Below are 12,856 nucleotides of genomic sequence, written 5' to 3' on the forward strand. Positions count from 1 at the left end.
GTGTTTGTTTTTGTTTTTCTTTATTTTAAATTGTTAACACACCATTTTAACATGCAGTAAATTGTAAATAACTGCCGGATATTGACAGTTATTCTGGAAAAATGGGCAAAAGCACTTACTCACGGGACATTTTCTGGCCCTTTTATAAATAAGCAAGGCTTAGGTGTAGTTCTATTTTGAACTGTGTGTTTTGAATGTACTTTACTACTTACCACTTTATAAAGAGGCACAGGAAACTTTTGGGTCCCTAGAAGGTTCTGTTTGATCACTGTCACATAATATATCATATAAAGAGGAAGGAGTAGCAAGATTTTATTCTCCTCATTGTTTTTGATACAGAATAATGCAGTTTATTTGTGCCATGGCCCATTTATCAAGTTTTAAAACCCTGTGCAAACACTTTTAACATCATGATGACAATTTTATTTTGTGTGTGTGTGTGTGTGTGTCTGTGTGTGTGCGTGCGTGCGTGCATGTGTGTGTGTCCCTAATACCATATAATGTCTCTTTCATTGAGGGGATAAACTGACTACAAAGCCACATCAATGGGAACTTAATGAATCTATTAGTGATGCTTGGCTCTGCACCCCGTCCCCACCCCGTCCTCAGGCCTGAGGGCCCAGAGACGCTTTAGTGCACAGTCAGTCTGGAAGGCCAGTACCCTTTGGTAGTCCGGCTTCATCTTCTCCACAAAGATCTACCTCTTCAATCTCAGTGGGATAAGAAACAGAGGCGTCGGGGGGGTCCAATACTACTGCGACCATAATGACCCCTACCCCTTGTACCTGCTGGTTCATTTTGGGGTCAAATTGACCATGTATGAAACTTTTATACAAGAGCAGGGAATTGAACCTGCAGTAAAGCATGTTCATAATGGACACATAATCATTAAAATAAACAGATGCATTGCTACCTCACTATATTTGTTCATTTTAGTTACATTTTAAAGACATCTTGAGACAAGAGGGCTCACTCTCACTCAGTAAAAACATGGCCACTTCACACCAAAGTCCATTGAGAAGGATCTGTGATTTTACATCATGGCACACAGGATCTGTGGACCCACTGCCGCCTCCACCAGTAAGTTCAAATGCACATTTTGCGACGTCCTTGTTGGAAATACGTCGACCTACCTACTTACCACAAGCTCCCCAACAAGCTTAAAACACAGATTTTATCTATGGGCTTTGGTGCACATGAATGACATTGTCTATTATCAGCAAAATAAGAGAGTGAGCCTCCGTGTCTCAGGCTGAAATTGTCATTCTATTTTACTGTGATGAAGGCGAATAAAGGATGTAGTTCTAGGGTGAGAAAAAAAAGAGAAAGCAAAGAAAAGTTCTTGTTTCTCTGTCACATATGATATAATATAATATAATATAATATATCAATATAGATTGATATAGAACCCAGTGGTTTCCCCACCTTACAGACTCCAGTGGACTGGCGTGTGGCACTCTTCTCACCTCCCCGAAACCTCAGTCTGACACAAGGTCAGGCCAGGGGTTAAATGGCTGTGTTGGTCATTGGGAAGCCCCCAGAAAGGCTCATTGTCCACAGGGCAGAGGGCTAGAGGGCACACAGTGAGGGGTGAAGCAAAGGGAGCACCGCGCCAACCCCCGAGCCATAGGAGTCCTCGGTGTGACCCGTACGGGGTAGCTGCCGCCTCGTTTCATCTTTTGTGTTGTGTAATTTGGAGGGGTCGTGAAGATAAGCAGGAAAGTTGACCACTGTTTTAAGTGTTGGTGGTCCGCCGTGCACAGGACCATCCATGTGTGCGGAGGCCAGTGACATCGAAGGACTTGTGAAAATAGATGGACGTTGTCTTTAGGGCTCGCTACACCCTCCGGATCAGACATAACAAAGGGGGATGGCTAACATTCCTGGCTGCTTCGTGTCTGTCTGTCTGGCAGGACGATCAGCACGTGTCCTTCAAAAGTGTAACATTACCTCTTATAAATACACTTTACAATTGTTTTGTTTCTTCACGGAAACATAAGTTTAGGTCATTTGATGATGAATTAATGAAGATTTTCAATTTGGGGTCTTTTTTGGGCCATTTAAGCATATTTATTTTTGCATTAATTACATTACTGAAATTGCAATTACTATGATGAGGATAATCATGACCTGATTCTTTAATAGCATCCCATGCCTCACTGTGACAGTTAACCAAATAATAAACAACTATTAAATGCATCGGCAACTGTTTTCAATGTGGAGGTCATTTGATTTAAGCATTTTAAATGTGAAAAAGTTGTTCATCCTCTACAACACTAACCTGAATATCATTGGTTTAAGGACTAAACAAGATGGTAGAAGGTTATTTTATGGATCAAAAAACTGATGGAATAATCAAGAAAATAATTGACACACCAGTCAACTATGAGAATTACTGTTATATGCAGCCCTAAAACTCGAGATGTTACCCATAAGAGTGTCATATACTGCATAGTTAATCCCTGTTGTCATTTTAACAGAATGTAATCATAATGAAAATAGAGAGATAACAGCAGCACACATTCTCATAGACAACCACATGCAGTAGACTGTAAGCATCGCTGTTCACCCACTTGCTGTGTACTTGTCCGTATCCTACACATCTTACTGGAGTATTCCACTAGGGGGCACACCACAGAACTCAGAACATACATTGCATATCATCTACAAAAAACATAGTGACACTAAAGGATGTTAAAGGAATACTTCACCGATTTGCATTTAGCTTTGTGTTACTAGAATAGGGGTAGTATTTTTGAAAAATTGTACTTCCCAGCCCCAGTTTCCCCTGCGTGGAGAAAAATCTTCATTCTTTTCTTTGTTACGTGCCCACCAGTGACACATGGTCCTGTTAGCGTAACTATTAGCAAAGATGGCGGACACTGTTTACATTCTGGGAATGAGGTCCCGTCCCCATATGAGTGGGTCTAAAAAGTGCAGAATTAGCGTTGCAGTTTCAAGCCTTGGACCAAGTGTCACTGGTTGGCACGTAACATAGAAAAGAATGAAGATATTTCTCAACTCAGTGGAAACTGAGTTTTTTTCAAAAATACTACTATTCTAGAGATACAAAGCTAAATGCAAATCCGTGTAGTATTCCTTGAACTGTTTTAACCACTGAAGCAATCACGGCACTATTGAAGGAGGCTTTCAAATCAACAACATCAGCTGTGACAATTACTATACTACCCTGCACTGCCCCCTAGTCTTCATGAGAGAACTGCACCTCATAAATGTGTCACATTATGTTTCTGAGGAACATCATTATTACCCTTAATGCCTTGGTGTGTCCATAACAGCTGAAGAAAGCAATGATAGCTAATTTTGGACACCATTCTGGCTCCTTTCACCGACCTCTGCCGAGAGCTCTCTCCTCCACACAAGACTCGGTGACAGTACTTCAGCACAAAGCAGTCCATAAAATCCCTATCTTACCTGAGCTCCCTGTGGTGCCGCTGCTGTAAATCACCCGTCTGTTTGAGCTGAGCCTGGCAAAACGTTAGGAAGCCGCCTGAGGCCAAGCTGACCTGTGGAACAGCGGGGGCCGACAGAAGGGAGTCTGTCTCCTTCCCATCAATGGTTCTCAGGCCTGCAACTGCTCTCTGCAGCACGGACCTGACAAAAGAGAGCAAACGGGATTAAACACGCACTTAGAGCCGTGATTTAATGGCCCTATTGTTTTGGCTGTTACAACACTGACGGCACTGTATATAATATTGACAATTCAAGCCGCCTGCTTAAAATGACGAAATGAGGAATGGTTTTGTATTTAACCAACGTATGAGAACAGTACAAATTTGTTTAGTACATAAAAGTGTGTTTTGGATGCACGCGTCAATATAACGGATGAATTCTACACTTAAATATAGAAATGTAATATCCGATACAATCCAAAAAATCCTATGTAAAAAACAAATAGAAGTAGAATAGAATATTCTTTTTTTGTGAGAACAATACTTGTTAGACAGTTGGAGAATTATGTCTGTGAAATGACTCGGCACAAATGTGTACCCAGACTCGAGTTTGGTTAGCTATTGGAGTTTGTGATATTGGTATCGGACACAAACATGAGGTAACGACTCATCCCTAAATAAAAAATTTTTTTTTTTAGAAGTATTCACACGTTAGTGAAAATGGTATAAATAGCAATATAACAAGTCAGAAAACACTGAGAGTATTTATGTATTTATGGTAATACAACACAGTTGCGTGAATGACATAACAGCTGTACTCCTGTCATGCTACACACACACACACACACACACACACACAGGCTGGCAAAGCATTGTGGGATGTGAGATTGTCGTGTCCACACCTTCACACGTCAACAGTTGATGACGATAAAGATTATGCAACAAGATGGAAGTAATGCTTGGTACCAGTGTTGCCAATGTTATAATAACCATGACTTTATAATAAAATACATCAGGAGAACTATGATTATTATTTCGGTAAACAGTGTATATACAGTATGTAGTTTCCGGCCATTCTCTGTTCATTTGACAGTTTTGGAACTACTCCCTGTACACACTGCTCTGTGTCCTCAGTGTTGTACGTTTTGTGCTCTAAGTAATCTATTTACAGTGATTTATATATGAACTTTATCCACTGGTATAACGACGCACACCGTTTACTGGCAATAAAGTCAAATTTAAGACTCCTAAAGGTTCAGTTACACAGCTACTTTGGATAAACCTCCCTACCGAATGGAGTATGTTAGGTAAGTATTAGCCCTTAAACTGGAGGGAAGCCCTGAACGGCCTTTTTTGATTCTGGGGGAGAGGTAACTGCCGCCTGAGGCTAAGGATGTGCAAACAGAAGAATCCCAACTATCTGCCAGAGAAACACAGACTCAGAGCATCGACCAGCGGAGCTTGAGCCAAATGTGGTTCAGTGTTCAGTGGGAAAATGTGGAGCTGGAAACTCTACAGGACACAAGGGACCAGCAACAATACAATCCACACGAAAAATACACAGTTTTAGGCCATGGAGTTGATTTTTAAATACATTAAGAACAACTGGATCTTTGATTCCCAGAGCACCATGTGCACAAAAGTCATGCCACCAGAGAAGGAGGAAACATGTGTTGAGGGTGAGCCTTTTCATTTCAGCAGCTCATAATATTTTGACCAATGCGTGGTTATAATAAGTCGATCTCTGGGTTATTTAAAACAAAAGCCCCGTTTTACACAGCTTATCAACATCAGTTGTGGAACCGAGGCAGCAAAACAAGTGAACGATGGAATGAGAGGAAATGATTTGCATGAAACAAACAAATAATTGTTTCTTTAGAATTATCACCAGCAAGATTATATTTTAAGTTTAAAAGACTGAAGCCTTGATGCAATAGCCTCAATTTGAAATTGCATAATGACATAGAAGTTTTACTACTTGTAAATTTGTTGTTGTTGTTGTTCATTCCTGGCCGACCTAATTGTGGATAATTGGTATTTCAGTTATTCCATGTACATTTGGTATCCTCATAATTTCATATTTTGTAAAACAAATAACCACGGATTGTGAAACGTTTAAAATAAAATGTACCAGCGATCGAACAGCTGCATAATATCAGGGTTTCAGCTGCTTAATTCTGTATTATGGATTTTATTCTGAGAAACAGTTTGTGTTGTGCACGCCACGAGACAGCGTCACCTGGAGTCAGAGATGTGACCACACAGGACAGAGGGATTCACTTTTCATGTGGCTCACTTTGACACAGAGGGATTAGATTAGATTCCAGGCCTTCGGGACACGTAATCTCTGACTGGCTGTCTACAGGTGCAGACTGTAATTCAGTTAAGGACTGAACCATACACACACATTCGGATGAAAATGGAGAAGATCCATGTAGTGTGTACAGAATACTTTTGTTCATTTCTCAATCCTCAAGAGAACCCGTTCACCCTCCGCATTGCTCGATCACTTCGTCGTTAACGCGGTTTCTCCGTCTTCTGGACAAAGTGCAAACGCTTTGTATTTATTGTACAACTGTCGTTATTTGCTAAATCACACTGTATAAATCCTACACGGCCAGAAAAGTTTCCAAACTCATAAAACTAAAGAAAAAAATAATCAGGATTTAAAAAGAAAGTGGTGGAACGAACTTTCCAAATACATATTTTAACTGGTGACACAAATGAATTAAGTTAAGGATGTGAAACTGTGTTCACATAACATGCTCTTTTTAAGGGTTTAGAAGCATTTATAAGGTGAGGCCCTTTGTTAAGTGAATAAACTCTGGCTGGTTTTGACTCACACAGTGTGTTTTTAATAATGTGCATTTACAGGGAAAATTCTAAATGCGATATTGAAATATCATATTTTTTACGCTCGAGGGAGGTGGAAAAGTTGGCGTATCGATAAAAGGTCAATGTGAATGAGTGAAATGGAAACAGTTTCCGTGAATAAAAGGGCAACTCGCTCCCACTTCCACATTTTGCAACACTGGAAATAACGTAAACACGGCAGATCCAGCGAGTGAGAGGAGAAACGTTTGTACAGCGACCGGAACATTTATCCACTTAATGCAAGAATACAATATTCCTTAACAAAACTGCACCATATTATTATTATTATTATTATTATTCGTTCAGCTTCTCCATTTCTTTTTTGAAACTTCTGCAATACAATAATAATGGAAACTGTTCATAGTGACTGTATGTGAAACATGAGAGGGATCACACAGAGGATTCTCTTCACCTACGCTATGAACCTCCTTCATTCTCTCATTCAACCTGATTCCTCTCTAAATTGATATAAATTTCCTCCTCCCTCCTCTCTTGGCTCACATTCCTTCGTCCTCGCTCACTCCGTATGAACACAAGTCCGTATTTCATTTAGTGAAGACTTCCTCCAAAACACTGGCTCTAAAAGTGGCCCTGATTAATCAAGCCCACCAGTGTTTTCTTCTTCCACGTCTCCAGGATCAGCAGCAGCGGCAGCAGCGGCAGCAACAGCGGCAACGGGGCAGGGGAATTCTTCACACCTCCCCCCTTTTTTCTGGAGCTCTAATTTAGCCCCGTGTTATCACTGGCTTGGGATGAAAGGGCCGGGGCATGAGCATGGGAATATGGAGGGTTAAGTCCACCGCTGGCAGTAGAGGTTAAGTAAAGTTCAATGAAATATTAAGGTAATGTTTCAGTTAAGGCTTAAGATGGGGAAAAATGTCTCTAAGTAACTCATGTTTTTTTTAATAGATGGATAAATAAGCGACTAAAACAAAGGACGTTTCATGCATTCATCTTATGAACAAACTGAAGCACTCAGTTGCTGATTTTGAGGCAGAGATGGATAAATCAGAGGGTTTTCTTGGGCAAACCTGAGCTCACTGCTAATGACAGACTGATAAAAACACGAAAAACATACTCAATGATAATTGTCCTAACACGGAAACAGCATTAAGGCACTGTGCTGCAAGTGAATATGCAGAAAAAGATAATTGTTCTTTCTGCCGTGTAAACATTTTGGGAATTACGTGATGTACTGTACGTGCTCGCAGGTGTCAGTGGCACGTCGCGGTAATCTAATAGCAGACGCGGATCACAGCGCTGATCCTGGGGAAATGGACGGGAAGGCCTGTGTTCTGCTGGAATGTTTGCACAATACCTGAGCCAACAGACCGCATTTGGGATCAAGAAATACTGGATTTCAACTGGTATGTTGCATCCATCACAGCCACTGAGTGATGTTTCAGGAAGCTGAAGCTGAAAGTAACGTTTAATACAATACTACTGGTTTGCATCTCCTACGTACTTCATACTACTACAACTAAAGCTATTACTCCTGCTTCTTACTTTTTATGACCTTACACTAGTAAAATAACACATTGACAACATTCAATAAAATGTATATAAAATAAATGTAGATACAAAACCAAACTACAATAAGCGATAATAATAATTCCAATTATTATTTCTAATTATATAGGATGTATAAAGTATACTCTTAATTGCAGACCTTACAATAATGACAGGTTATAGAGAGCTTTAAGAGTTAGTTAATGGATTTTAAAGTTATGTCATTGAGGCACACTGAAGTTAAATCATCATCAAACGTACGTTGAACACAACAAGGTTGAACAATTTTCCCAGTAGCAGGAGTTTGAATGACTTTATCAACTTTACAATAATGGACATACGTGAGGGGACAAATCCTCACCTAAATGTTCAGTTGTTGAGTAAAAGCAGAGTTTATTTTGAAAGACTTTGAAAGTTTCTTCTCCGGAGGAAAAAGCCCAGAGCGTTCAGAGCGTTCAGAGCGTTCCACTTACCTCCAGCTACTTTCTTGCTGAAGAGGATTCCCGGTGAGCTGGACGTCTCGCAGGAACTGACATCCCGCCACGCTCTCACACACACTGTGTAGTTCTGAGGGAGAAGCAGAATAAGTATAATAAATACTACACTAAATAGGATAAAGACAGGTTTTGTGTTCAATATGAAGGCAGGGGCATAAAATGGTGGAAACACAGGTGCGTCTACAATTTTTATGAAGTGAAATAAATCAATCTGCGGCTGAGTGGCTCGCCTGGATTTTATTTTACTATTGACGTCTTTACTTTGAGGTTAAACAGATAGTCCATGTGTTTGTTTTTTTGAAGTGTGGCTGAATAAGGTACTGACACATTGTCAGCGCTGCTAAAGACAGGTAAACTTATTCTTACTAAATATAACTAATCTGTCACTTATTTATAAAACACCTACCTGCTTAAGTCTACACATTATGTTTGCCACTGTATCTCAGTCACCAGTTTTGTTGAGGAGTTGTTGAGTGAAAAAAAAAAACCTTAGTGACAAAAAGCAGCTCCTGTGTCTCTGCCAGTAAAAAAACAAAAATGCAGATTTTCTCCTTGGACTTTGGTGCAGTACATCATTTTAAGGTGTTTTTTTTTCAATTGGAAAAAAAACTGTCTAATAGAAAGATAAAGATTCTATCATACTGTCTAATTAAGCACAATTTTCTGAGCTGAGCCGCTTGTTAATGACCTAAAAATCCGTTGTGACTGGTGTCGCTCCTTGTTTTCACTGATGGTGAGTTCACACACACTCACACAGCTCAGTGAGCATCATTTATCTCAAATAACTACAACCTAAACTATCACTCTGAAACCTCCTTTGCTTCACTTTTAACAAGAGGAAATAAAATAGTGTATAATTGATATTTAATCACACAACATGTTACCTGATATGCAGTTGAATCTCAGATCCAGGTTTGCAAGGGAAACAAAATCCGACATGGAAGGCAGGAGGGTGATTCTGTTGAACGAGACAAGGACATATTATATATATGTTTATATATATACATATATATATATATATATGTATATTATATACATATATATATATGAGTAGTACATGCAGTAGATATGCTGCTGTATAACATATGTGAGTCACAGAAACATTGAGTTTTGTTCTTTAACATAATCTCTAGTCTTAACATTGTTCTTCAGTTCATATGCTGTTCACAGTTAGTACCACTAGTGAGCGCTGTGGCACCACAAGAGGGAGATTTTGAGAAAGACCCGTTTGGACCTCACTAAAAAAAAAAGTGTCAGATCGGATAATTCAATTAATGAAATGAAGTTCCAAACTGACCTGGAAAAACATTGACCGTAAATGAAAAGCCTTCTGTTAATGTGACAACGAGACATTGCACAACAAAATTAAAAGTGCAGGTTTACCTAGTGCAGACATTTAGAAAAATAAAGAAGTGAGAAAATAAAATATAAATATATAAAAAATCTTATGGAATCTACCTGTTTTGAGCTGCAGACAGGTGCTGCATGAGGGGCAGCCAGCAGACAGCGAGGCCCTGCAGTGACGAGACGCTGTTGTCATCCAGGTGCAGCTCTCTGAGGAGGACGTGGTTGATAAGACTCGGGGGCTGAGAGACAAAAAAAAAGAAGACGGGGTTGGACAAACTAAATGACTCCGTCCATCTCTGTCAGTCAGTCGTTTTTATTCCTGCTGTATCAACAGTCATCACCGTGTGCAGTTCACACAGTCAAGTGTGTGTTTGAAAGAGTGAATACATTCTTAAACGGGTAATTACACAATGATTGAAGCAAAGAATCTGTCACAACATAATTTCCTCAGGCAGAGGTGGAAAGTAATGAATTACATTTACTCGCGTTACTGTAAATGAGTAGGTTTTTTTGTGTACTTTTTGTGTACATTTGTAATTTTCCGTTTACTTACGTATGTTTTTTTTACCCTGAATTTAAATAAATAATTACGTCCAGCCGGGAATGATGATGACAGGTGAAATGGTATTAAATTAAGGTGAGAGAGTTAAAGCATTTGTGACCTTTGACCCATTTTGACTGTTACATATATTTACAAATATCAGCACTTTAATTTGCCTTTAATTAAAAACCATTCATGTGAGATTCATGGCCCCTTGACCCTTTTGCATGACACAAGAAAGAACCTAGTTTTTAAAGTAACTTTTAGCTGCAACCTTTTACTAAAATGTTATCAAAATAGTGGTATTTTTACTTTCAATACTCCACCTCTGCAATCGGGCATGGAACAACAGGGAAATGATTGTTACTGACGATATTATTGCGATAAATGTCTCCAAAACCCACTGAAATCACATTATCTTACATTTTTTAGTGCAAAAACCAGAATCTTTACACAATTAGGTGCTGCATTTACAATAAATGTGCAGGTTCCTCCTTTGTGGCACTTTAAAATATATCATTAGGACTGTGAGTTGATGAGCTAGACAGCAGGAGACACATTTTACCAGCAAATGAACGTGATGTTCTGATGGTTTTGGGTCTAATTGAGGCCTTTGTTTGGCAGGAAAAAAGATTTTAGACACATTTCAGGGTTTTTTTGTTTGAGATTGTCCATGGACACCCCTGCATGCCTATACATACAGATTATTTTCAACCCTACAAGATGAAAAACGTTACGATGTGAGCTTAACTCGATAAATGAGGTCAGATGTACAGTGTTTTTACCTCAGTGATATTGTTGGACTTCAGGTCCAGCGTGTGCAGCAGAGCGTTGTTCTCCAGACCCTCCACCACAGCCAGGTGGTTGTGTGAGCAGTCCAGGTGAAGGAGGGTGGAGACGTCCCTCAGTCCTTTGGTGCTGATCAGCTGGTTGTGACCCAGCGACAGCGACTGCAGTCGTCTCGCAGACTCCAGACCAGCTGAGAGAATAAAACAGAAAAAAAAAAAGGAGAAGTCATTTCTTCAGAGTGAGGCGAGTCAAAAAAACATCATATCATGAGCGAGTTTAAAATCTTAATTTGACATAGAAATATCCTAAAGGCTCAATTTGTCAACACCATATAATTCTAGTTAAGTCACCATAATGTTATAAGTAAGTGGAGGTAAATCAATGCATTTAACTGCTTGTTTGGCCAATATCTATTTATAACTGCAGCTCAGAGCTGAGTCCAGTTTTTTAAATTACTTTTCAATATGGAAAAGTCAAGGAGATAAAAGAAGAGAGAGAGGCTGCCCTCTTGTGGAGGATTGCAGACTTGACAGGAGCTTTCCAGCATATTTTACTCCAAGAACAATAATACTTGGACACGTTGCTGGCTGCTCCAACAGTAGTGATAAAATTTAATAGAAATATACAAGACTTCATGTCTGTTCACCCATTTTTCTTAAATTCATGTATCTGCTGTGTAAAATGAACATTCTTAATAGTTTATGTTTAAAAGCTGGTACCTTTAAGTCCCATTTTTTTTGTAAATCCCTATTTTTTTCACTGACTACTTCCTAATAACAATTAATAAATATATCTATCAATTGATGTTTCTATTGTACAATTAATAATAATCAATGGAAGCTTTTACAACTCTTATGAAACACTTGAAAGATTTAGGGGAGAAAACGCTGGATTCTTCTCACCAATGCGGCTGATGAGGTTGTGCGAGAGGTCGAGAACGTCCAGATTCTCAGCGCCACTCAAACCGTGGATGGAAGTCAGCTTGTTGTGGCCGAGTTGAAGAACTCGTAAGCTCGCCATGTTTCCACAATCCACAAATGAGATGTCGTTCTCCTGGAACAACACGAAGTCAGTAAAGGCAACCTTTATAAAAGTAAAAAAGAGAGAGAGAGAGTCAGTAACACACCTGTACATCGACGCAGCAGAGGTTTGGTAAGTGGTTGAGACCTTCTAGTGATTTGAGGCCACAGCGTCTGAGGGTGAGCGACTGAAGGTGACGACACTGAGCAAGTGTGGATAAGCTACAGCCAGGTAAGTCCTCCAGGGTCACTGTGGTCACCTGACAGAGAGAGAGACACAGAGGGATGACAAAATCCTCCCACAAGAAAAAAGACATATTCTTAGCTGTGATGTTCAGTATATTACAATATGAGAAAATCTAGTCCTTATTCTAAAAACCCTATTCTAAAAGACTGAATCATTATAGGGTGCTTCGTTGGTAAAATCATGTAAAATCACTTATTTTGTCTATGGACTTTGGTGTGGGGTCACACGGTGGTGTAGTGGTGCATTTCCTATCAAAAATCTTTCATATCCATTCACACACAGCTGTCAACAGAGCAACGCAGGGTTAAGTGTCTTGCCCAAGGACACATAATAGACTAGCGGAGCCCGGAATCGAACCCACGACTCGCTCTACCTCTGAGCTACTGTCGCTTAATCTTAACTCGTCACGTTTTGAATACTTTTACTTCTCAAATTTAAGTACATTTTATACCAGACAATTGATACTTAAGTACAAAAGTAATTTTCTGGTAAAGATATTTGTTCTTTTAGTACATTTAGTGTCCTTCTTAATAATAAACTGACTTTGTGTCTCATTTGCAATAAAAACCTGAACTACCACTTTAACACTGCACTTCCCTTCCCTTTCATAAACAGTGTCA

General features: G+C 39.5%; 1 protein-coding gene across 6 annotated transcripts in view; it reads right to left on the minus strand.

Moving 5' to 3' along the window:
• The window catches only part of lrriq1 (leucine-rich repeats and IQ motif containing 1), a 48,054-nt gene that overhangs the window by 22,945 nt on the left and 12,253 nt on the right, over positions 1 to 12,856 (minus strand). For all 6 annotated transcript variants that reach the window (XM_058644396.1, XM_058644397.1, XM_058644394.1 and 3 more), the window contains 7 exons: positions 12,097 to 12,249; positions 11,873 to 12,023; positions 10,967 to 11,160; positions 9,752 to 9,879; positions 9,178 to 9,251; positions 8,270 to 8,363; positions 3,436 to 3,615 (listed from right to left, as the gene is read on the minus strand). In XM_058644396.1, coding sequence (XP_058500379.1) covers positions 3,436 to 3,615; positions 8,270 to 8,363; positions 9,178 to 9,251; positions 9,752 to 9,879; positions 10,967 to 11,160; positions 11,873 to 12,023; positions 12,097 to 12,249 — 974 coding nt within the window. The remainder of the gene's footprint in view (positions 1 to 3,435; positions 3,616 to 8,269; positions 8,364 to 9,177; positions 9,252 to 9,751; positions 9,880 to 10,966; positions 11,161 to 11,872; positions 12,024 to 12,096; positions 12,250 to 12,856) is intronic.

This window comes from Solea solea, chromosome 12, assembly GCF_958295425.1.
Source record: "Solea solea chromosome 12, fSolSol10.1, whole genome shotgun sequence".
Classification (NCBI taxonomy): domain Eukaryota; kingdom Metazoa; phylum Chordata; class Actinopteri; order Pleuronectiformes; family Soleidae; genus Solea; species Solea solea.